The sequence below is a fragment of the Brassica oleracea genome, chromosome C4, assembly GCF_000695525.1.
Source record: "Brassica oleracea var. oleracea cultivar TO1000 chromosome C4, BOL, whole genome shotgun sequence".
Taxonomy (NCBI): domain Eukaryota; kingdom Viridiplantae; phylum Streptophyta; class Magnoliopsida; order Brassicales; family Brassicaceae; genus Brassica; species Brassica oleracea.
The window spans coordinates 1541709-1565353 of NC_027751.1; the positions used below are offsets into that span (position 1 = coordinate 1541709).

A 23645-nucleotide genomic window follows, 5' to 3' on the forward strand; every position below is an offset into this window, starting at 1 on the left:
GTTACTCATGTACCATGAAAAAGTATTTAGAATATATTAAGACAAATGTACGTAGTTAGAAAACTATAAACAACAATAAAGAGTGTAAACTTCATTTTATAAAGCATTTACTCACAACTCCATTTTGTAGGAGTGTTAACTTTTAGATTTTGAGAAAAAATCAAAATTACGACAAACTTGTTTTATTGCATAGTTGCATCCTGCATTGACATATTATGATGATCAAAAAGGTTTGAAATATTTTTTATGTCCATTTCTCTAGAGAATAAATATTTTATAACAGTTAGTCCACTGATTTAAGCAGTATAAAAGTTTTATTAAATTAATTGTTAAAATATTTGAGGGATGTCTATGTACCATGAAAAGTAGTTTAGCATAAATTAATGTATAATGTGGTTAGAAATTTTTAAACAACACTAAGAGTGTAAACTTCAATATATATAGAGCACATATTTAAAAACTAAATTTCGTAGGGGTTGTTAACCTTCAGATTTTGATAGAAAATAAAAAATATGAAAATCTTGCTTTATGGAATAGTTGCATCCTAAAGTGACATATGATGATGGTTAAAGAGGTTTGAAATCTTTATTGCTTCTGATTCTCAAGAGAATAGAGATTTCATGTTAGTCCACTGATTTAGACAATATATGAAGTTTTATTAAATTAACATTTAAAAAGTTAAAGACAATACTCATGTACCATGAAAAAGAATTTATAATACATTAATACAAATTTATAATTTGGTTATAAAATTTTAAACAATACTAAACAGAGAAAATTTCATTATATAGAGCATTTACCGAAAATCAAATTTCGTATGGGTGTTAACATTTAGATTTTGAGAAAAATTCAAAAATTATGAAAATCTTGTTTTATTGCATAATTGCACTGACATAGGATGATGGTCAAAAATGTTTGAAATCTTTTTGTGTGTCTGTTTCTTTAGAGAATATATATTTTATAGCGGTTATTACACTGATTTAAGCAGTATATTGAGTTTTATTAAATTAATTGTTAAAAATTTGAGCGATGTTTATGTAACATAAAAGAGAGTTTAGAATAAATTAATACAAATGTATAATGTGGTTAGAAATTTACAACACTGAAGAGTGTAAACCATTTTTTTATGGATGTTAACCTTCAGATTTTGAGAAAAAAACATAAATTATGGCAATCTTGTTTTACTGGATAATTGCTTCATGCACTGACATAGGATGATGGTCAAAAGGGTTTAAAATATTTTTTTTGTGTCTGTTTCTCTAGAGAATAGATATTTATAGTGGTTACTCCAATAATTTAAGAAGTATATAGATTTTTATTAAATTAATTGTTATAAAAATTAGAGCGATGTCTATTAATCATGCTCTTACTCCATAGATATTTAAGAGTTGGTTCTTATTTTTTTTTTAGTTTAAAGTTAAGAAACGGTTTCTTATATTCCGCTAAATAACCCCGTCCTAAAAACCCCCATTTGTGGAAGGCCCCTTAGTCTAGTGGTTTGACTAAGGGTTCATTAATGCTTCTACACCAGAAAGTCAACGCAAATTATGCAGATTACGGAGAAAAAAAATTACAAGAGGTCTTCAGCATAGTGCATGACATATCATCGAACATTGATCTCATAGGACGACTTGGAACGACGCAGTCAGACGTATATTCTCATATGGTAGTAAATTATCGGCTGTAAAATTGTCTATGTAATATTTATCAGCATTGTAACGGTATAATTAAGACGTTATATATATATACTTCAAGACTCGAAAATATATTGGAATATCCGAGAAAAAAAAGAAAAACCTCCATTAACGATGCTCTTTGTAACGGCCCAGTTAAACTGACTGACGCAGAAGAAAAAAAAAACACTCTCACTCCATTTTCGTTTCTTTTCTTCTCCGGCGTATCAACAGTGATACCATTCGGCTACTTCTCTAATGCAACACCAAGTATCCTCCTTTCTCCGTCCACTATCATCAGACTCTTCAAACACCATAGCCAGTCTATGCTCAAAGCGTAACTTCCGAGAAGCTTTCAATAGATTCGGACTCAACATCTTCTCAAACACATCTCTCTTCACCCCATTCATCAAATCATTACAATCCCTCCCGTCTACGAAACAGCTCCATTGCCTCCTCGTCGTCTCCGGATTCTCCTCGGACAAGTTCATATGCAACCACCTCATGACCCTCTACTCCAAGCTCGGAGCTTTCCCTTCCGCCGTCGCGTTATACGATCGCATGAACAAGAAGCATTACATGTCATCTAACATAATAATCAATGGGTATGTACGTGACGGTGATTTGGTTAATGCGCGGAAGGTGTTCGATGAAATGTCTGAAAGAAAGGTCACAACTTGGAACGCGATGATCGCGGGTTTGATTCAGTACGAGTGTAACGAAGAGGGTTTGAGGTTGTTTAGAGAGATGCATGAGTTAGGGTTTTCGCCTGATGAGTACACTCTCGGTAGTGTCTTTAGCGGATGCGCTGGGTTGCGGTCTGTGTTCATAGGTCAGCAGGCTCATGGCTATATGGTTAAGTACGGGCTTGAGTTGGATTCAGTAGTTAGCAGCTCGTTGGCTCATATGTATATGAGAAATGGGAAGTTGCGAGATGGTCAAAGTGTGATTAGGTCGATGCCTGTTCGTACTTTGGTTGCTTGGAACACACTCCTCTCAGGTTACGCTCAAGAGGGATGTCCTGAAACTGTTCTTTGTGAGTATAAGAAGATGAAAATCTCTGGATATAGGCCGGACCAGATTACTTTTGTAACCGTGCTTAGTTCCTGTTCTGATTTAGCGATCAGAGGTCAAGGTCAGCAGGTTCACGCGGAAGCTGTTAAGATCGGGGCTAGCTCCGTGGTAGCTGTGGTGAGTTCATTGATCAGCATGTATTCAAAATGCGGGTGTCTTGAAGACGCGGCGAAAGCTTTCTCGGAACGTGGAGATGAGGATGAAGTGATGTGGAGCTCGATGATCTCTGCTTATGGGTTTCACGGACGAGGGGAAGAGGCGATCAAGCTGTTTAATACCATGGTGGAGGAGACAGAGATGGAGATCAACGAGGTCACGTTTCTGAACTTACTTTACGCGTGTAGCCACTCTGGTTTGAGAGACAAAGGGCTTGAGTTGTTTGATACGATGGTTGAAAAGTACGGGTTCAAGCCTAGCTTAAGGCACTACACTTGCGTGGTGGACTTGCTCGGTCGAGCAGGGGATTTGGATCAAGCCGAGGCGAAGATAAGGTCCATGCCGATGAAACCAGACGCCGTTATATGGAAAACGTTACTGTCTGCGTGCAGCGTACACAAAAACGCAGAGACGGCGCAGAGAGCCTTCGAAGAGATTCTCAAGATTGACCCTAACGACTCTTCTTGCTACGTCCTCCTTGCGAACGTTCACGCCTCGGCTAAGCGATGGCGCGACGTCTCGGAGGTGAGGAAGTCAATGAGAGATAAGGACGTGAAGAAAGAGCCGGGAGTCAGCTGGTTTGAACACAAAGGTGAAGTGTATCGGTTTAAGATGGGAGATCGTTCTCAGTCTCAATCTAAAGAGATCTATTCGTACCTCAAAGAGCTGACTCTGGAGATGAAGGTGAAAGGATACAAGCCTGATACAGCTTCGGTGCTGCACGATATGGATGACGAGGAGAAAGAGTCGGACTTGGTGCAGCACAGCGAGAAGCTAGCGGTTGCGTATGCGCTCATGGTGTTACCTGAAGGTGTACCTATTAGAATAATTAAGAACTTGCGGGTTTGCGGAGATTGCCATGTTGCTTTCAAGTATATATCGGTGATCAAAAACAGAGAGATCACGTTGAGAGATGGTAGTAGATTCCATCATTTCGTTAACGGGAAGTGTTCTTGCGGTGATTATTGGTAACTTGGGGGTAGCAGTAAGACAAAGGTTGTGAACGTTTTAGTCACATGACTCAGATTCTTTACACTGCAGATTCTTGTTATTATTCATAAGTACCATGTGGTTAGTCATCTGAGGTTACATCATTTGTAATTTTGACAGATTGTGTGATTGCTCCATTTGTAATAACCCTCATCGAAAGAGAAACGGTTCATACTTTTGATAATTCGATTCAACACTACACTATGGGTAAGATTGGTTTCTCCGCTACCACCAGCAAACGCAGCTTTTGCGGTTGGTAGCGGTTGTTGGTGTTTTGAAACAATCACTCAAACTGCTCTAAACTTCATAAATTCAAAAGCTGGTCATAGTTAGCATTTGCGATTGCGAACGGTTGAGGGAGGATACAAAAATTTTCTTTTAAAAAAAAATATAAATACAAAAATATTCAATAAAATTTTTAAATTAAAATTATAAAAATACTAAAATATATCTATTATATTTTAATTAATATTATAAAATTTTAAAATAAAAATATTTTCTATAACTTTTAAAAATTTAAAACTATAACTTTCTAAATTTAATTTTTATATTTATTATAATATTATGATTTTTGATATTTTTATAATTATATAAAATGTAAATATTGTTAATTTATTATTTAACCGTTGATGCATTTGATATAGTTAATCAGTCATAAATATCTCGCAAACTCACTAATTTCTAACCGCAGAACCAGTCGTACAAATCTCTTAAAACTGATAGAAACCGCAACCATCCGCATTCGCAAACTCCCGTAACCGTAAGAGCAGCTGCTGCGTTTAAACGAGGCCCTATAACTTTACGACTTTACATGTGTTATAAACTAAGAGTATTGTCATGTACTCTGATAAGTGACCACTCCTTTTTTTTTTGGAACAACATCAATTTCGTAAATAAGAAGATGAAATTAGAAAAAAAGAAAAAAAAAAGAAAAAAAAAGAAGATGAAATTAGCCTTTGAGAGAAAACAAAGCGGTCAAACATCACTAACGAGAATATTACGAATATATCATCTGATAGATCATAAAACTATTTAGAATGATGATACATTGATGATGGTGCCAAGACAATGACCTCCTGATTAAATACCCTTCACAAAAATTCCAAACTCTATAGTAACTTTTTCACCACTGTATTTTTACCAAAAAAGTAAATTTGTATTGCAGGGAACATTTTAGATATTAGCTAGCATATAAATGCAACGGCACGATTCACAGTGGGTGTCTACGCTCATTCACTTGGTCTATGAACTCCATCATCTGGTTGATAGTACGCGATTTAATCCTTTGGAAACTTAAAATATTTGTTTATTAGTCCAGAATTATCATTTTTTTTTCTCACGCTTTACTTTCAATTGCACAAATCATTTTTGATAGGTTATCTATTTTTTAATTACTCCAACTTAAGCCTATTTAATTTTAGAATTTCTTCGGAAAAATAAATACACGTTAATAATATAGACAATCAGAAATAATTTCATATACACCGCCACATATTACAAAAAAGAATGTTGTAATAATATTAATAAATATTAATCTACAGTACTTTCCACACTCTCTTTTTACGTATATAAAACTAGGACAGAACCCACCGAAAGCTCCACAAACTCCATTAAAAACAAAAAGAAGACGGCGCAAAGGAAAGAACTAAAAAGATGCAACCAGAGAGTTCAGATCAGATGTTGTACTCATTCCTCTCTGGAAACCAAATCTCCGGAGGTGGGTACTGCGGCTCAGACGACTACTTGTCGACTATGCAGAGCTTATGCGGGTCATCTTCGTCTACGTCCTCTTATTACCCACTAGCGATCTCTGGCATCGGAGAAACGATGGCTCAAGACAGAGCTCTTGCTGCTTTGAGGAATCACAAAGAAGCTGAGCGAAGAAGAAGAGAGAGAATCAATTCTCATCTCAACAAGCTGCGTAACGTACTCTCTTGCAACTCCAAGGTATTATAAAGTTTTATATACACTACTAACACTCTTTCATGTGGTATATATATCCCCATATATATATACATATGCTTACATCTTATCAATTTTTAAAAATGTTTGAAATGGGTATACTAGGGTTTTGCATCTTTAGAATTTTCTTATGTTCCATTCGATTTTGTTTTCGCTGATGAATACTAGTTTTTCTTAACTAAGAAAACAATACTAGTTTTTAATTGATAAATCGTTACAGGATTAAAATAAATACTAATACTCTTTCTTACTAACACACATGTTTTTTATCAAAGATGATCCTTAGTTCTCATTATATATTCATTGATTAATTTTCACTGCATGTATGCATAGTCATATTAGTTATTTAAAACTTGCAAATAGTGAGAAGGTTTAGAAGACGAGGAAAAAAAAAAAAAGGTTCATGGCCTTTTCTGAATCTTGTTGGAATAGTATATCACTTTTTGGGAAAGTTGTCAAGCTTTATTCAGTTAAATTGTTATGATATGAATCAGATTTCAACTTCTTGATCCAAAACTCAGAAAAGCCTTTTTTCTAAAGATTTCATGTGTGTTCCATTTCAGACTGATAAAGCCACACTACTCGCCAAAGTGGTTCAACGAGTCAAAGAACTTAAACAACAAACCCTAGAGATATCCGAATCCGACCAAACTCTTTTACCTTCAGAGACCGACGAGATTAGCGTTCTACACTATGGAGACTATTCAAATGACGGTCATATAATATTCAAAGCCTCTCTATGCTGTGACGACAGATCAGATCTCTTGCCTGACCTTATGGAGATACTTAAGTCTCTTCACATGAAGACTCTTCGAGCTGAGATGGTTACTCTTGGTGGTCGGACAAGAAGTGTTCTTGTTGTAGCTGCCGACAAAGAGATGCACGGCGTCGAGTCTGTGCATTTTTTACAGAATGCTCTCAAGTCGCTGCTCGAGCGGTCGAGCAAGTTGCTGATGGAACGTAGTTCTGGTGGAGAACGGTCAAAACGCCGTCGTGCGCTGGATCAAATCATAATGGTGTGAGATGATGAGAGTACACTAAAAGGTCTTTAATTTATTTTTATATAGGGTATCATCATAATTAACTTGGTTATAAGTACCAAAACCTTTTTTATTGTTCCTACTTTATGATATGCTCTATGGTTTTAGTTATAAGCGTGGGAGTGTAAGCAAATGTTGTAAGTAGGTTTGGTGTGTTCTTTTTTCTTATCCTATTTCAAGAAGAAGATTATATATAATATATAAAGTATATTTTCCTGCTATTTTTCTATACTTACTCTCAATTATGTTTGAGTCGTTGGTGTGAGGACTTCTAGGTTTTTGAGATTGTAAGGATATTTGTCGACATAGAAAAATCTAATTAGTTTGCCCAAAAAAAAAAAGAAAAAGAAAAATCTAATTAGTAATAGTTGTGATTGGTAGTGAAGTACAAAAGAAACAATACTTCCACATATTACACTACATATGTGAATTTATACAACAAGTACATGGTGAATAGAGATCTATATGTTTGCATGCAGTTTCAGAGCGACCCTTATGTCACCTTTGTCCCCAAATGAATCCAGTCGCTCCTCCCTTTATTTGTTCATGTCTTACTAAATGTGTACATGTGACCACATTTTCTAGACCGAAGAATATATGCAGGTTTTGATTTCTTTTTCATATTTATATATAAGAAGTAGCACGTCTTCAAAAATAAATGAGTATTTAGTCTACTTCTACATATAACATGAGATTTTGACGAACTGAAACACTTTTAGTTCAGATTTATAAAGAATTAATTACTAATATTTAGTCTCGACTTTTTGGATCATATGGAAAAAGCGTACACATACGCATAACACAAGTATATACTACTGTATATGCTTGAGCTCTTACTCGAGTGGTAAAGACTGCTTAGCTCACTTCTTTAATTTGGCCTTAAAATTAGTGTTAGCTCCTATGGAAAATATATACAATATGGACAAGACAAAAAGATGTTAGATATTCGAATCGAAAGCCTCTCGGATTATATTCTTTAATCAAGTACGTATATATAGAAGACAACATGTATAAATACCTGGGATTATATAATATATACACATATATGTTATCTCCCATAATATGAACATTTGTTACATAGCATGAACATTAGTATTGCTCCCAGAAAAGGTTATCTAATACATGAGTTATTGTTGCTCAAAAAAAATACATGAGTTATTTGTTTTAGATAGTTGTGGGTGAATGACCTAAATGGTAGTTTTACACACACCGATACTCATATATATATATGTTATCTCCCATAACATGATTTTTTTACTAATATCATTTGTATTGTTCCACAAAAGGTTGATATAGTACATGAGTGATCATTTGCTTAGATAGCTGTGGATGAATAGCCTAAATTGTATATTCACACACTGATACTCAATACTCGTGTTCGTATATATAGTGGTTTAGTGGTTGAAAATCTCATGAAGATATATTTGGATACTCATGCACATATAATGGTTCAATAGTTTGAACAACTTTGAAGATATATATATACACTAGGATAAATAAGAAAAAAAAAAAGAAACTACACGTTTTGTATTTCGAAATAGGACATATGAATCAATTAACTCAATAACAAACTTATAAGTAGAAATCATTTCATTGTGATATAGTGGATATTTAATTCATTTTGAATTTGATTATAAGAATAAGAATTCGAGTTTGAGTAATAGATTTTTTTTGCTTTATTTGTTGTTTTATTCCGGTCTGGATAATAATAATAAGAATTCGAGTTTTTCTAACGTGGTTTTCAACTATTGGTTGGTTATTATTATGTCTTTAAATGAGAAATGCTCCAAAATTTTGAGTTTTGGTTTGAGATCTCCTAATCATCGAAAACAGCTTTAGTGAATTATTATGAGTTGTATAACATGAATAGGATGAGAATGTGTGGATTAAAGATTTAAAGAAAGGAGAAGCGTGAGAAAAGGGGACTGACAAAAGGAAGGAGAATTGATGGGCCATTGGCTCTATGAGACAAAAAAGACCGACCCTTCTCATCACTCTCCCTTTTTCCCTTTTCTCTCTTTTTCTTATAATTGTTTCTTAGTTTTCTGGAGAATTTAATAAAGTATATTGAAGAAAACTAAGAAGAAGAAGAAGAAACAAAAGGTGGAGAAAGTTTGTCCATGGAGCGTGATGGTTTTGGGGCAGCTCGTGTCCCCTCTATACTTAACCTCTCGACCAAAAAGTATAGAAGTCTTCATAGCTTTGGCACTATTTTTATTATTAAAGTTAAATTTGTAATTCATCTCAATTAATAGTAAAACAACCTTCAAGTTTTTAAAAACCCTTTTAACATTTATGGGTATTGTGACAAAATTAATCATGAATCATTAACCTCACACGTTAGTGTCTCATCGTGTGAACATGTGAGTCCCCCCCTTTCTTATCTTACCACACTATTTTGACCATCCTATTTCGTTTTTGAATATTACTACTATTTTGTGTGTTTGCTTTATTTTATTTACAATTCACAAACAAGCAAATATGAGTTGTCATACTACACGTCAAATATGTGTTTTTCTTTTTGTTTTCATGTGATCTTGCTGTCTGTCTTGTTCAGGTTTTCTTGTTTATCGACCCGCAGAAATGTTGGAACCTTTTCACGTACTACAGGGTTTACCGGGAATTTCCTAAAATGCTGAAGTAGCAACCTCAGCGTAATATTCGGTATCGTTTTAATGCAGAAATTGGTTTTCTTTTGACACAAATGTTTTAGAAAGCTTCTTCAGAAATGAACTATAACTAGTTCATTCGACTTGTAAAACAAATTGAGTTGTTATATTTGTGAATATATCACACTTAAGCTTTGAGTTTTTAATTATTTAAGCAGTTAGTATGTCAGAACATGTAGTCATGCTCAACACTTCTAATAGACGACTGACTGATCTAACGTAAATCTTTTATACGACTGATTTGAATTTTATCTAAGTCTAAATCTATATTGACTATGAACATATATAACCTTTAAATTTTATCTAAATGTTATTGAAATTGATAGATATTTTAAAATAAAACCATTAGTTAAATTATACACTATGAAACATCACAATATTTAAATTACACCCACATCTATATATTGTACCTGCGTATAAACTTGTTTTATATATGCGTGACTACTTTATCTAGAATACGTAACATGTCTCTTCAAAACTTTTGATAACTAAAAATTGAATCACGTATATATGCAACCGTACTTTTTAAGATATGTTTAGGGTTTCGTACGAGATTTACTACTTAAAAACTCAACTCTTTAGAGTGAGACAATCAATCACTCTCGATTTTTAAAATTGCACGTATAATTGAACTGCACGTATAAGTGCAGTGCCAGCCCTTAATATTTATTTCCAGACCGGAAGCAATAAAAAACAAGGCCTATTGGCTATTACTATGGAGAGACTCTAAATAATTCACCTTTAATAAAAAGGGATATGTAAAAAATGTATGCACAACAGCACAAGGAGAAATGCTAGTGTATATTCTGTACCCCCATCTCTATTTTGGCTTTCACTAACCACTAGGCTACTTAGGGTTCTTTGGAAATTTTTGGCCAATAATTTTCTTAAATTAATAAAGGCCTGGAGCCTGAGGTTCCATTGCTTCCCCTGAGGGCTGCCTCTGTATAAATGAAATGAACAAACTGTTCCTCTTTTCAATACCAAACTCTTGAATGGATTGATAATGAAAACAAATAAGAAAAAAGAAGAGAATAATAGAGGATTGAAGCCCATCTAAAAAGACTTGGACCCCTCTTCTTACGGTTTCCCGAGAAAGGCCCAAATTAGAGTTGAGTAGCGCAGTCCACTGTGACGGTGACTCTGACATGACAACTCGATAACACTTTTGAGTTACAACACCATGTCTCTACTCTAAAGCCTATGCCGTACGTCAAAGGCACCAACACTGCTACCACATATAATTAATCATTTTATACCATTTCTTTGTGTTAAAAAAAAATTACCATTTCTTACAAAACTCCAAGTAATTCACGGGAATGTCACTTTATAAAATTGGACGGCACCAAAACTGAATCGAAACTTACGCCTTTTTAATTTTTGTGATAATTTTCTGATTATATTTTGTAGATGCAACAAAAACCTAGTGAATACAATTAAGAAAATGATTTAGTTTAGAAATGACATACATAGATTGAAATTAGAAATGCAAAGAGGTGGCAAAAGCAAATGAAGTGAGAGAAAATTGTCAGGGAAAATAGATATTCTTCTGTTCAGTCCACTTTCATTGTTTTACTTCTAAGCCCACCGACGGTGGTTGTTTTAGGCATTCTCTGGTTTCCACTTTCTTTGGGCATTGTTTGTTTAGTTTATTATTTACTTTCAGAATCTTCTTTCGGTTAGGTTAGAACTTATAACTAACACGTTCAAATTCATTTATAATATTGCCATTTTGTATAATACTACTGATCTTGCCATCTTGATACTTTGAACATGATTACTCAATTATTATTGACTTGGCTCTTCTCAATGGTTTTTTTTTTTTAACTTTTGTATTGTTGACTGAGCTCTTCTGCATGGCTCAAGAAAAATAAGAACCCGTAACTAAAGCAAATTTTATTATTTGTTTGTATGATGAAACTTGTGGTACTCATTTTTTGTTTTTGTTTTTTCAAACTGACATCTGAACCCACTGAATTTTATAAACACTCCAGAGACTCGTTTCAATAAAAAAAAATCAGTCAGATCATTTGCCTTCCTAACTATCGAGTTTCTAACTCATTGTAAAACACGTGAGATAGTCACTATCTCACGCATTACACACAAAATGTATCTTTATGAAATAAACGAATGATGACTATTGATTGCATAGGATGTATACCCCATGAAATAATTAATGATAATATCATAGGATGCACAGAATTAAAATATGTATTTTCTTATCTTAGACGAAACCATTATTTAAAACGTGATTGAAATGTCAGGTGGGTTTTGTCCATACGTGATTAACTGCGGCATAAACATAAATATTTGAAAGAATTGTGGAATAGTTAAGCCTCTAATCTACTTAACCCATTAATTAGCAGAAGAAAAACAGCCTAGGTTGTACTGTAAAACACTCTGTCATGTAAAAATAAAACAAAACAAACATTCGGTTGATTAAACTATGCCAGCGACGATACTTGTTTTCTACGATAAGAAATTCATCGATGTATTCAAATCATTTGTGCCTAGTGGCTAGTATGCTAGTAGTACCAAACACAAACTATTGTTTATTAATCTATTCATCTCGGTTTTGACGTGTAAGTAAATTCATACATGTTGTTTTCAAAGTTTGAGTAGGCAAATAAAAATTGGAAATGAGATGTGGCAAGAAACCAATAACCAAAATCTGGAGAGCTTAATTTATGTCTCAGTCTGTAAAAATGCAAAGAAATTTGAATGTTGTATAGTATATTAATATGTAATATTCATGTTAATAATTCTACAAGAAACATATATATAATTAGATATGTGGATTTTGGGTGTAAGTTTACGTATGTAGTTAGTAAAAATTAAGCAAATCTCATATAATTATTTTTTGCTTTTGAAAGAAAAATATTTTACTTAAGAAATTTGTTTTTACAAGAGATAAAATTTATGTTTTCTATACATTATTTTAAATAGGTTAATAACAGTTAATAATAAACTTATTTACTATCAAATTTTAGTGTGTGTTTAATATGCATAAAAATACAAAACATATACTATGAGAGGAAGTATTTGCTAACATAGTATATGAAAACTAATTATGCCTTTCATCGGGTAGCTTTCTTTTTATCAAGTGCCAACTTCGAGACTATGTGCTCCTTTATCAGTCTGGCATGATTCTACAACTCTTTTTGGACTCTTTGTTTGTAATTATACTTATACCAAATACCAAATTGGGCAGTGCAAATACTCAAGATAAGGTTGCCGTGAGTCTTGACAATACTTTGTCAATTTTCTTTTTATAGACTCGTCTATTCTCCTCCCCCACTCTATCTAAAACCTAAAATCTCTTTATATTATGATAAGCCCTGATAACAAACGAACTTGTAATAATTTTGCACATATGTTAGCAAGGAAAGGCCACCAAATAGTGCTTGTATTATCACCATCTTGGTTAACTCCAATTTTGTATTTATGTTACCAAGTTAATAAAATTCTAACTGTTGGAAAAAAACCCATATATAACCTACTAAACATCACAAAACTCTTCCTTCATTCTTGGCAACCAAACATCACATTATTCCCATTTAACAAAAGATATGGCAAGAGGGATATATATGTATGTTAAACTACATTAAAAATAAATTAAAATAAAAAAGTAAACCAATCAAAGCTTTTGCTTCCTTTTTTTTTTATTCTATCACCTTTATTCCTCTCTCTCTCTCTACCTTTTTTCTTCTTGTTGTTACTGTGAAAGCATCTTCTTTTCTCTTTTTTTCATCCTCGAGAACACTTTGCTTTTGCTTCGCCTAGTGTATTTACTCAACTTTCCCTTCCGATTGGTATGAATATCGCTTCCCCTCCTTCACCTTCTCCTTCCACTTTGCGTGTGATCTAATCCCTAAACCGAGTTCTCGAAAGTTTCTATTTTTCTCGTCGTTCGAATCGAAAAGTCTCAATCTTTCTCCCCTTCTCAAGCCATGGGGATGTGCCACGGCAAACCCATCGAGCACCAATCAAAACAGAGCCTCCCATCTCCCGACGAACCTCAGCCTCCTCCTCCTCCTCCTCCGGCGAAATCCTCCGGCTTTCCGTTTTACAGCCCAAGCCCTTTACCCAGCTTGTTCAAATCCTCCCCCGCCGTCTCGTCGAGCGCGAGCTCCACGCCTCTCCGCATCTTCAAGAGACCTTTCCCTCCTCCTTCCCCTGCCAAGCACATACGCGCTTTCCTCGCGCGTCGCCACGGCTCCGCCGCCAAGCCCCCCAACGAGGTCTCGATCCCCGAAGGGGAGGAGTTCGAGATCGGTCTTGACAAGAGCTTCGGGTTCTCCAAGCACTTCGCGTCGCATTACGAGATTGATGGGGAGGTGGGTCGGGGGCATTTTGGGTATACTTGCTCCGCTAAGGGTAAAAAGGGGAGCTTGAAGGGTCAAGAAGTTGCTGTTAAAGTCATCCCTAAGTCAAAGGTTTGATCTTTAACAGTTTCTGTTAATGTCGTGTCCGTTAATGTTTGGATTGTGCTCTGTTTCATTAAGTGCTCTGTTCTGATGTGTTAGGATTGTGCTCTGTTCATTAAATGCTCTGTTTTGGCTTCTCTATGTGAATCTACGTGGAACTGCTTTAAATGTTGGCGAATGATGTTTGATTTGTTCCAAACTTCCATCTAGTTTAGAGATCATGCTTATGATTGAACAAAGTTTGATTCTTTAGTTCGTTGTTTTTACTATTTGGTCTGAAACAGAGTTTTCAGATGATACTGATTAAACCAGCTACCAGCTATCTCCATTAGCTCGTTGCTTAGTGTTGTTATATGTTGTTGAGTTCAGATGACGACTGCAATTGCAATTGAGGATGTTAGTAGAGAAGTGAAGATACTGCGAGCTCTGACTGGTCACAAGAACTTAGTCCAGTTCTATGACGCTTTTGAAGATGATGAAAATGTTTATATTGTGATGGAGTAAGCATTACATTATTTTTCTTAACCTCATTTAATCATCTTGTGATGAAAAATACTTAAAATCTCTTGTTTTTTTATCAGGTTATGTAAAGGTGGTGAACTCTTGGACAAAATACTTCAAAGGTAATTTTTTTGGGGCTTTTGAACTCCCTTTGCTTATTGATGTATTGAATTTTTTGGGATTGGTCTCACATTAGGGGTGGCAAATACTCAGAAGATGATGCTAAACAAGTTATGGTTCAGATTCTTAGTGTAGTAGCTTACTGTCATCTACAAGGTGTGGTTCACCGTGACCTTAAACCCGAGGTACCTTTATACTCCCCTCTCTTTCTGAATAAGTGTCATTTTTTCTTGTTACATAAAAATGTCATTTATAGAATTTTATTATAAATTATACTTACTTTTAGTTTAATATTAATTGCATATTGGATTGATATTATAAATAATTTTATTTATCTCGTCAAATAGGTGTAATTTATAAGAACATAAATGTATTTAAATCATTTTTTTTAATCTGTGTGAAATGTCATTGTGACATTTTTTAAGAAATGATTTAAATTTTGGTGACACTTCACTTTCTAGGCCCCATCACATTATCATTAGTCTTTGTTACACAAAGATTGAATTATTCCACTAGTTTGTGCAAGAGTGATGATGACGCTTATGTTTTCTTTCTATTTGTTCATTTTCCTCTCACAGAACTTTCTCTTCAGCACTAAGGATGAGACTTCTCCTCTAAAAGCAATAGACTTTGGTCTCTCTGATTACGTCAAGCCAGGTCAGAACATGTGAATAACAATGACAAGACATTATATGTACCCATCTCGTTGTTAAATATGAAAACTTGACAGTGTTTTACACATGTTCTGCAGATGAAAGGTTGAATGATATAGTAGGAAGTGCTTATTACGTGGCCCCAGAGGTTCTGCACCGTACATACGGAACAGAAGCTGACATGTGGAGTATAGGAGTCATTGCTTATATTCTTCTCTGCGGGAGTAGACCCTTTTGGGCACGTACTGAATCCGGAATCTTTAGAGCTGTTCTTAAAGCAGAACCAAACTTTGAAGAAGCTCCTTGGCCTTCACTGTCACCTGATGCTGTAGATTTTGTGAAAAGATTGCTGAATAAAGATTACCGTAAAAGACTAACCGCAGCACAGGCTTTGTGTAAGTATATATAATCATAACTTCATCTCTATAGCATTATTTGAAGAATCATTTGTCTTTGTTCCTCAGGTCATCCGTGGCTAGTTGGCTCGCATGAGCTGAAGATACCATCTGATATGATCATATACAAGCTTGTGAAAGTGTACATAATGTCAACTTCTTTGAGAAAATCTGCTTTGCAGGTTAGTTTGATTCTAAGAAGCTGTGACTAATACTACTTGGTAGATTCAATTATTGAGAATAAAAGCGTTTTCTTTTTATTAATTGTTCCAGGCTCTTGCCAAGACATTAACTGTACCACAGTTAGCTTATCTGAGGGAGCAGTTTACATTGTTGGGGCCAAGCAAAAATGGATATATCTCCATGCAGAATTACAAAACAGTGAGTTCTAATCTCTTTTCATTTGGAACATCTTTGTGTGATTTTTGATTTTTTTTTTCATACAAAATCTCAGGCAATTTTAAAGACTGCAACAGATGCTACCAAGGACTCACGAGTCTTAGATTTTGTTCACATGGTAAGGAAATGAGACTTGAGCTTTATTATTAAGTTTGGTGGTTAAACGTTATTAATCTTTTTCTTGGGATGCAGATAAGTTGTCTTCAATACAAGAAGCTAGACTTTGAAGAGTTCTGTGCATCAGCATTAAGTGTTTATCAGCTGGAAGCAATGGAGACGTGGGAGCAACACGCACGGCGTGCTTACGAGTTGTTTGAGAAAGATGGGAATAGACCCATCATGATCGAGGAACTTGCATCGGTATGAATCTTTACCCTTTCTTACTCATGAAGAAGCAAACTTAAACTACTGATTGGTAATGAAAAATGTTTGTTAACTAACTGCAGGAACTTGGACTGGGGCCATCAGTACCAGTGCACGTTGTGCTTCAGGATTGGATAAGACATTCAGATGGGAAGCTTAGTTTCTTGGGTTTTGTCAGGCTACTACATGGCGTTTCTTCTCGGACATTACAGAAAGCGTAGAGGAGCAACGAACATTGTTTTAGATTGAGAAAAAGATGCAAACTAAAAAGTGTAGTTTTGTGTTTCTTATTGTATTCGTGTGGTAATATTTTGAGTCAAAAAGATTCAATAATTATGTCTCTGTGTGTGTAATGTGTGTGCCTTCAGATAAAGAGGAATGTGACATTCCATATATCTTACACAATCATATTGAATATGATCACCCTTAAAGGGATTGCTCCATTTACTTTAGATCTGGCAAAAAAAAACCTGAAATCTAAACCTAAACCGAATCCACATACAGTTCAATCCGACTTGTAAAAATATCTGAATGGATTTATTTATTATATTATTATTTGTGAAGTGATTTTTCGTTTTCAAGGTCTCACTTTCAAAGTTAGAGTGATTTTTATCGTTTATATTTTTAATGAATAAAAGATATAAATTAGTTACAAAAATGAAAAAAAAAAATTACTTTGATTAGATAAGTGATTAAATTTAATAATAACAACAAATATCCAAAACCTAAAAGATATATTTTAAACTAAAAGGATAATTTCTATATATATTGTGTTGTTATCTGAAAAATATTTTTTTTTATAAAAAGGTTAAAATTAAAAAAAAAACAGAAAACACATAATTAAATACTAACCAAGTAAAATTTATAATTTTATATAATTGAAAAGAGAATATTGAGTGACTTTTTAGATTTATTTATTAATAATGAATATAATGTAATTTCTTAAAAAAATATACGTAAGAGTTTTCAAACGAAAATATATATAATAATTTTATAAAACATAAATAATAATTTATCATTATAGTCTTTTAATTAGTAATGAATGTATTAATAATTAAATAAAATATTTATATCAGCATGCGTGGACGAAACACCTAGTTATTAAATATATTCAACTATATTGCATGGAAGCTTCATCGGACCTCCGTTTCCCGCTTCGGAATCGGAATCGGAACCTTATAGAAGCTTACGTAATCTCGCTTCCAAAACGCTTCTAAAATATTCTCTTTAAAAACATATTGAAAGCTTATGGTTCCATTTTGGAATTCCGTTCTTTAAAAAAAATACAATGTCATATATATAATCATAGTTTTTAATTTATATAAAATCCAAATTTTAATAGTAATGAATAGAGAGAATATAAATATATAAATATTAAAATTAATACTATAAATTGTCTTTATGTATTGAGGTTTTTATTAAACATATATCATATATTCAAATATATTTGTCAATTATTTATGAAGTATTAAAAATAATTAATATAATAATTTCTTTTAAACTTAATTTATGTGTATTTTCGCAGTTTTAATATGAAATCATTTCAAAATCATTATAAATGAATAAATATTTTATTTTAAATTTATATCATATAATTTTTAGTCCTAATTTTTTTTAAAAAAATTCTTATATTTATATTTATATATACATATGGATATACGCTTCCAACACGTACCCACTTCCTAATTTTTTAAAAAATCTCGCTTCTACGCTTCCGCTTCCACGTAGCCGCTTCCGCTTCCATGTAACATAGATATTCGAACATGAATTATTACTAACTGAATCCTAAATAAGTTTGTATACCAAATAAATCTTAGACAGTTATAAAAATATATTTGAACCCAAAATATTAGCAATCAAATTCAATCCGAACATATATAAAATTCCAAACAGACATAAGAGATTGAACCCAAAGAATCCGAAAAACACTATTCAGATATGAAAGGGTACCCGAATGTCCTCTCTATAGTTGCCAACATGTATCCTTCAATTATCGGTTTGAATTTGGTTTAGATTCGGTTTAGAATCAGTTGACTTTCCCCTAGTCGAAAGGGATACGGATCAGATCCATAAATGGGGATACAGCGACATCTGAGAGAGTCTCCGACAGTAGAAAGAACTTTTGTATGTTTTGTAGTCTTATTAGATACGTGCGCTGCTACACCTTTTACGTGTTGACTACTCTTTCACTGAAACATCTTTGGATCATGAGCAATCATCCGTAGACACGTGATCCTGTCCCCTCACATTCGCCGTAGAGACCCACGTGAGTACGTGACCATCCTTCAGATCTCTGATCCATCACAAAGACTATTCCTTTCTTCCTCCTTCCATCATCATCACTTCAATGGCGACGATGAGCAAAACCCATAGGTCCAAACCCACTCACGGATCCAAAAGACTCGTCCTTTTATCTCTCCTCGCCGCCGCCGCATTGCTCCTCCTCCTTTTCTCCTCGTCCTTCTCCACCAGAGGATCCGGTCTAGTTGATTACTTCTCGAGGTCTTCTCGCACCAAGAGACAACACAGCTTGTCGGACAAGTACTTGTACTGGGGAGACAGAGTCGATTGTCCCGGCAAGAACTGCGAGAGCTGCGCTGGTTTGGGCCACCAAGAGTCCAGCCTTAGATGCGCTCTCGAAGAAGCCATGTTTCTCAACAGGACGTTCGTTATGCCTTCTCGTATGTGCATCAATCCGATACATAACAAGAAAGGTTTACTTAACGGATCCGACAATGAAAGGTGAGAACTTTTCTTTTTGTTGTGTTTTGTACTTTAAAGACAAGAGATGGATCATGGATGTCTCTTTATGTGTTTGTGTGTGTGTTTTTAGTTGGGAAGTGAGTTCTTGTGCGATGGAGTCATTGTATGACGTTGACCTCATCTCTGAGAAGATCCCTGTGATCTTGGACGACTCGGAGACGTGGCACATTGTGCTATCGACAGGTATGAAGCTGAAGGAGCGTGGGATTGCGCATGTGAGTGGAGCTAGTAGGCGTGAGCTTAATGACTCTAGCCACTATGCAAATCTTTTGCTCATTAACCGAACCGCAAGTCCTCTCGCATGGTAAGACCAATGTGACCAAAACCGACCTTGAGATTTTGGAAACCGTAGGCGATTTAGTAAAAGATTCGATAAAAAAAAATATTATTTTTACATATTTGGGAGCTTATGTCTATATAGATTTCTTTCGGCTTTAACCAGGACCGGTCGTGAGCATTGTTGATTCTTGTATCTTTCTTGGTGTTAGGTTTGTTGAGTGCAAAGATAGAATTGATCGTAGCAACGTCATGCTTCCTTATTCGTTTCTGCCGAGTATGGCAGCACCAAGATTGAGAAATGCTGCAGAAAAGGTTAATGAAGTTTCCATACAATCTTAGCTTTTTGAAGGTTGTCTTTAGCTTTGATATCAAGCAAATTTTGGTTGAACAGATAAAAGCACAACTTGGTGACTATGATGCAATCCATGTTCGTCGAGGTGACAAACTAAAAACAAGAAAAGACAGGTTTAACGTTGGAAGAACACAGTTTCCGCATTTAGACAGAGACACACGCCCAGAGTTTATCATGAGCAGGATACAGAAGCAGCCACCAGGGAGAACTCTTTACATCGGTTCTAATGAGAGAACCCCTGGATTCTTCTCTCCTCTCTCTGCCAGGTAAAATCAAGTTTATAGGTTTACTACATGTTTGAATGTTCTTGCAAAGATGAGCTTAAGACTCTTGTTTAACACTACAGGTACAAAGTGGCTTATTCGTCGAATTTCAGTGAGATTTTAGATCCTATAATCGAGAACAATTATCAGTTATTCATGGTGGAGAGGCTGGTAATGATGTGTGCAAAGACATTCTTCAAGACGTTTAGAGAGTATGAAACGGATCTTACTTTAACAGATGATCCAAAAAAGAACAAGAACTGGGAGATACCAGTTTACACCATGGACCAAGACAAGGAAGAACTAAAGACTACGCATTGATCCAGACAAGAGTCACAAATTTGCGTATGTATAATGTGTAACCAGAGGCAGAGTTATTTGAGCATTTTTTTTCTTGCTTCCTGGTCTGTTTGTTATGTTTATGTATATCAACTCATTAATAATAGTTTATAGCAAGTTTTCACAATGAATTATTCTTTTACCAAGTCCTTAGCAAACTCAATGTTCAAAAAATCATTAAGCATTTTATAGTAGATTATTGATTAAGAGGATGTCTAAACCGACTTTTTAAACACTTAAACTGATCGTTCAAAAAATTGTTTCCCTTAAATCCGTTTAAACCGATTTTTAGTGTTATGTTTGCTGTGAAAGATCAGTAAGATATGAAGATTGAAATCATAGAATGGCCTCTCCATATATCTTTCAAATCAGCAAGAAAAGACTAGCAAATGTGCACTACATAGACACAACCTACAGATGTTGTCCTAAAATACAACGGCAAAAAAAAAAGCTAAAAGAAAGAAAAAGAGGATGCAAATCAGATCGTTCGCTGGACATGATTTCGTCAAGGCAATGTTAGAACACAGCAGAAGAAGAACACCTCTCCCGTCTGCATCTCGAATGGAATCTTTCCTATCGAAGGTTTAGTGAGAGTGTGCTTCAAGAAGAATGTTGGTGGCTGCGTTGACATCGTTTCTCGCGTGTACAAGAGCCTGCCTAGCTGCGTTCTGGTCAAATCCCATAGACACCAGAGTAGCTATAGCTTCCTCAGATGGCTCTATACTTGACGGTATCGGTGCTTGATAAGATCTCTATAAAAAAAAAACTCAAACACAGCATGTCAGCAAATGAAGATGGGGGTTTCAAGCAAAGAAAAACAGATGTTGTCCTTACCACTGCTTGGCGACCTAAGCTGGGTGATGTCCTTCTTGGTGCCTGAGAATGGCTGCTCGAGGATGGCAATGACATTCGGGAAAAGAACGAAGCTATGATCCCAGGGAGCTGTGAATGTGTTTTAGACAAAAAACTAGTGTTAGTAAAGTGACAAATACTGTTAGCAAAAGGTAAGAAAGGCATATAACCTTTGCCTTGCGGATACCAAAGATGTTTAAACGATACAAGGAACCAGCAATTATGCCGCAAATACCAGGTAACATGGATCTTTTCCAAGAAGATAGTAAAAGCTACAAAAAAATGGAAACCGAGTAACTTGTCCATCTAAAAGAATTGACAAATATGAGAGCGTACAGTACAAATAAACATATGGTAGTGTTTACCTGGACACCAGCAAGATATATGAATGATTTATCAGAGAAGTGTAGGCCAAATACATTGAACCTCTTTGAAACAGGAATGTCCAAGCAGAAGGGTACAAAGGAAGCAAATATGAGAGCGTATGGTCCAGATGTCAGTAGGTTTGCTGAAGAGTCTACAAACAAACAAACAATATTTTTATATGCCCACAAGTGCTTAACAAGAAAAATACAATATAACTCATGGACCAGGGAAGTGTTTGTAAAACATCTTGAACAGTGTGAGAGTCAAGGGTAAGCAAGAAAGAATTTGACACCAACAATAGATCATCACCGATCCTAATCCTCCCTATGCACTTTGGTGATTGGTGAGACTAGCAACCAGGCTAATTTAAGCTTAATCATTAACTATATTCCCTTCCCATTGTCTGCATTATTCTAAAGTACCAGAACTGACCAAAAGAGTGTAAGTTTACAAGATTGGAAGATACATATACCTTTAAAGAGTGATAACACGATGGTCTGTAGAATTAGTGATACAAACCCAGAGAACAAGATGAAAACCTGCAGAACGAGTACAAGTTAATGTCTTGTAAGCACAATCGTTTAAAGATTAAAAGGCAATCATCTTTCTAGTTACCAGTCCAAGGGGCATAAATGAAATGACAAACCAAAATTTACAATGAAGAGAGAACTGAAGCTGAGCTATCTCCTTACCGAGTGCTTATTCGAACCAATCTGCCTCTCAAAGACTCGGAAGTAGTAAAGCAAATACACGCCAAAGAGCAATTCTGAGGTGGAGGAGAAGGCGAAACTCGATTTGATCAGCTTCCATATCCTAAACTTCTCAAAAACATCCTACAATCAAATTGCCATAAGATTATAATAAATACAATAATACAATTACCAACCTTTCACAAAAAAAGGAAGAGACTTTAACAATAGTTACTCTACAGAGACACTCAAAAAACAAGAAGCTTTTAAACCAATCAAACATCTTTGGCATACACAATCACATGAGCAGAGGCAAGTTATCTAACACATGATGATGGTCACATCCATTATCAAACTATCTAACATAATGGTAACATCTCTTTGAAGCCTAAAGATCTTTAATTTAGCTTCTTCCCCACTCAATAAAGCAACAACCTTTGAGACTAAAGTGGAAACCCAACATAAACAACAGATCTTATGTAACCTATAAGAGCTTAAAATCGAACAAAGAGTAAAGAGAAGACATTTGAAAAAGGAGATTCACTACCTGATAAGACAAGGCGAGCTTGGAAGAAGAACCTCCTCCTCCTCCGCGGATCCCCAAGAAGACAGTGAAGAGGACGCTCGTGATGACGAAGGCTCGCGTGACCGGAGCGTTATCTGCAAAAAGTTCGAAACTTTCGATCGTTAAATCGAAAACCCATGATGGAAAATTACAATAATTTGATCGAATCAAAGGAGGGGATGGGTTATTGAGGGAGGGTGCGTAACTGAAACCAGAAGGACCTCCGTTCATCGTAATCGGAGATGAACAGAAAAAGTCAAACAATCGCGGAGAGGAAGCTCGTGGTGGAATGAATCTGGAATTGTATCTCCGATGTGTTTTTCTACCCAAGGAAAGGAAGGATCTTTCCAGGAATTTTCAGTAATCTCTCCAGTTTCAAACAAACAACACAACACTCAGATAATAATAAAATTAATTTTCTACACTTTTTTTAATGAGATCATTAATTATTATTCCTAGATGTTTTTTTTTTCTTTTAAAAAAGCACACATATTAAAATAATTATTTAGCTTTAAAAATATATAAATGTAAGTTAGATAATTATCTTACATATACATAATTGTGGTTAAGAAATATTTTTACTATACAAAATTTGTTACTATTGACTAATAAAATGTCCATTAAAATCTAAATAATTTAGAATATTTATCATTTAGAAATAAGTTATAAATAAATATTCACAAAAAAAAAGTTATAAATAAAAAAAAAAATCAGCAAACAATCCGGAATATTTCGTATCTTCTTTTTATTAGAAC

General features: G+C 34.7%; 5 protein-coding genes across 6 annotated transcripts; 4 read left to right on the forward strand and 1 right to left on the reverse strand.

Moving 5' to 3' along the window:
* The first annotated feature begins 1792 nt into the window (after positions 1-1792).
* LOC106337597 (pentatricopeptide repeat-containing protein At2g41080) lies at positions 1793-4071 on the forward strand. Its single transcript, XM_013776703.1, has one exon. The coding sequence runs from the start codon at positions 1932-1934 to the stop codon at positions 3873-3875; it is 1944 nt and encodes a 647-aa protein (XP_013632157.1). The 5' UTR covers positions 1793-1931; the 3' UTR covers positions 3876-4071.
* A 1437-nt stretch (positions 4072-5508) lies between these two features.
* On the forward strand, positions 5509-7116 carry LOC106339905 (transcription factor bHLH106-like). The gene is made up of 2 exons (XM_013778775.1): positions 5509-5840; positions 6419-7116. Exons 1-2 carry the CDS (start codon positions 5547-5549, stop codon positions 6875-6877), a joined length of 753 nt encoding a protein of 250 aa, XP_013634229.1. The 5' UTR covers positions 5509-5546; the 3' UTR covers positions 6878-7116.
* Positions 7117-13257: 6141 nt separating this feature from the next.
* On the forward strand, positions 13258-16677 carry LOC106342698 (CDPK-related kinase 1). The gene is made up of 11 exons (XM_013781701.1): positions 13258-14000; positions 14361-14491; positions 14573-14614; positions 14689-14797; positions 15191-15269; positions 15364-15660; positions 15730-15842; positions 15934-16041; positions 16115-16177; positions 16252-16419; positions 16506-16677. The coding sequence occupies exons 1-11, from the start codon at positions 13515-13517 to the stop codon at positions 16641-16643; spliced, it is 1734 nt and encodes a 577-aa protein (XP_013637155.1). The 5' UTR covers positions 13258-13514; the 3' UTR covers positions 16644-16677.
* Positions 16678-18595: 1918 nt separating this feature from the next.
* Positions 18596-20539, forward strand: LOC106340065. The gene is made up of 5 exons (XM_013778933.1): positions 18596-19164; positions 19256-19489; positions 19674-19776; positions 19856-20082; positions 20163-20539. The coding sequence occupies exons 1-5, from the start codon at positions 18770-18772 to the stop codon at positions 20398-20400; spliced, it is 1197 nt and encodes a 398-aa protein (XP_013634387.1). The 5' UTR covers positions 18596-18769; the 3' UTR covers positions 20401-20539.
* A 201-nt stretch (positions 20540-20740) lies between these two features.
* On the reverse strand, positions 20741-23276 carry LOC106337348 (rhomboid-like protein 18). Of its 2 annotated transcripts, none has more exons than XM_013776449.1 (8): positions 23097-23276; positions 22873-22985; positions 22329-22469; positions 22109-22175; positions 21636-21778; positions 21441-21542; positions 21253-21360; positions 20741-21170 (listed from the first exon to the last, which is right to left on the reverse strand). In XM_013776449.1, exons 1-8 carry the CDS (start codon positions 23119-23121, stop codon positions 21003-21005), a joined length of 867 nt encoding a protein of 288 aa, XP_013631903.1. In that variant the 5' UTR covers positions 23122-23276; the 3' UTR covers positions 20741-21002. The 2 variants fall into 2 exon arrangements, with proteins under 2 accessions (XP_013631903.1, XP_013631902.1); XM_013776448.1 differs by having other exon boundaries at positions 21636-21787.
* Between the last annotated feature and the right edge of the window lie 369 nt (positions 23277-23645).

Bases quoted from the DNA above. Each gene is read 5' to 3' on its own strand.
- LOC106337597 (XM_013776703.1), top strand. From the start codon at position 1,932: ATGCAACACCAAGTATCCTCCTTTCTCCGTCCACTATCATCAGACTCT.
- LOC106339905 (XM_013778775.1), top strand. From the start codon at position 5,547: ATGCAACCAGAGAGTTCAGATCAGATGTTGTACTCATTCCTCTCTGGA. The intron at 5,841-6,418 runs GTATTATAAAGT...GTTCCATTTCAG, and splicing joins TACTCTCTTGCAACTCCAAG to ACTGATAAAGCCACACTACT.
- LOC106342698 (XM_013781701.1), top strand. From the start codon at position 13,515: ATGGGGATGTGCCACGGCAAACCCATCGAGCACCAATCAAAACAGAGC. The intron at 14,492-14,572 runs GTAAGCATTACA...TTTTTTTATCAG, and splicing joins AATGTTTATATTGTGATGGA to GTTATGTAAAGGTGGTGAAC. The intron at 14,798-15,190 runs GTACCTTTATAC...TTCCTCTCACAG, and splicing joins ACCGTGACCTTAAACCCGAG to AACTTTCTCTTCAGCACTAA.
- LOC106340065 (XM_013778933.1), top strand. From the start codon at position 18,770: ATGGCGACGATGAGCAAAACCCATAGGTCCAAACCCACTCACGGATCC. The intron at 19,490-19,673 runs GTAAGACCAATG...TCTTGGTGTTAG, and splicing joins ACCGCAAGTCCTCTCGCATG to GTTTGTTGAGTGCAAAGATA. The intron at 19,777-19,855 runs GTTAATGAAGTT...TTGGTTGAACAG, and splicing joins TGAGAAATGCTGCAGAAAAG to ATAAAAGCACAACTTGGTGA.
- LOC106337348 (XM_013776448.1), bottom strand. From the start codon at position 23,121: ATGAACGGAGGTCCTTCTGGTTTCA. The intron at 22,176-22,328 runs GTAAGGAGATAG...CTCGTTCTGCAG, and splicing joins TTGGTTCGAATAAGCACTCG to GTTTTCATCTTGTTCTCTGG. The intron at 21,543-21,635 runs GTAAACACTACC...ATTTTTTTGTAG, and splicing joins TATATCTTGCTGGTGTCCAG to CTTTTACTATCTTCTTGGAA.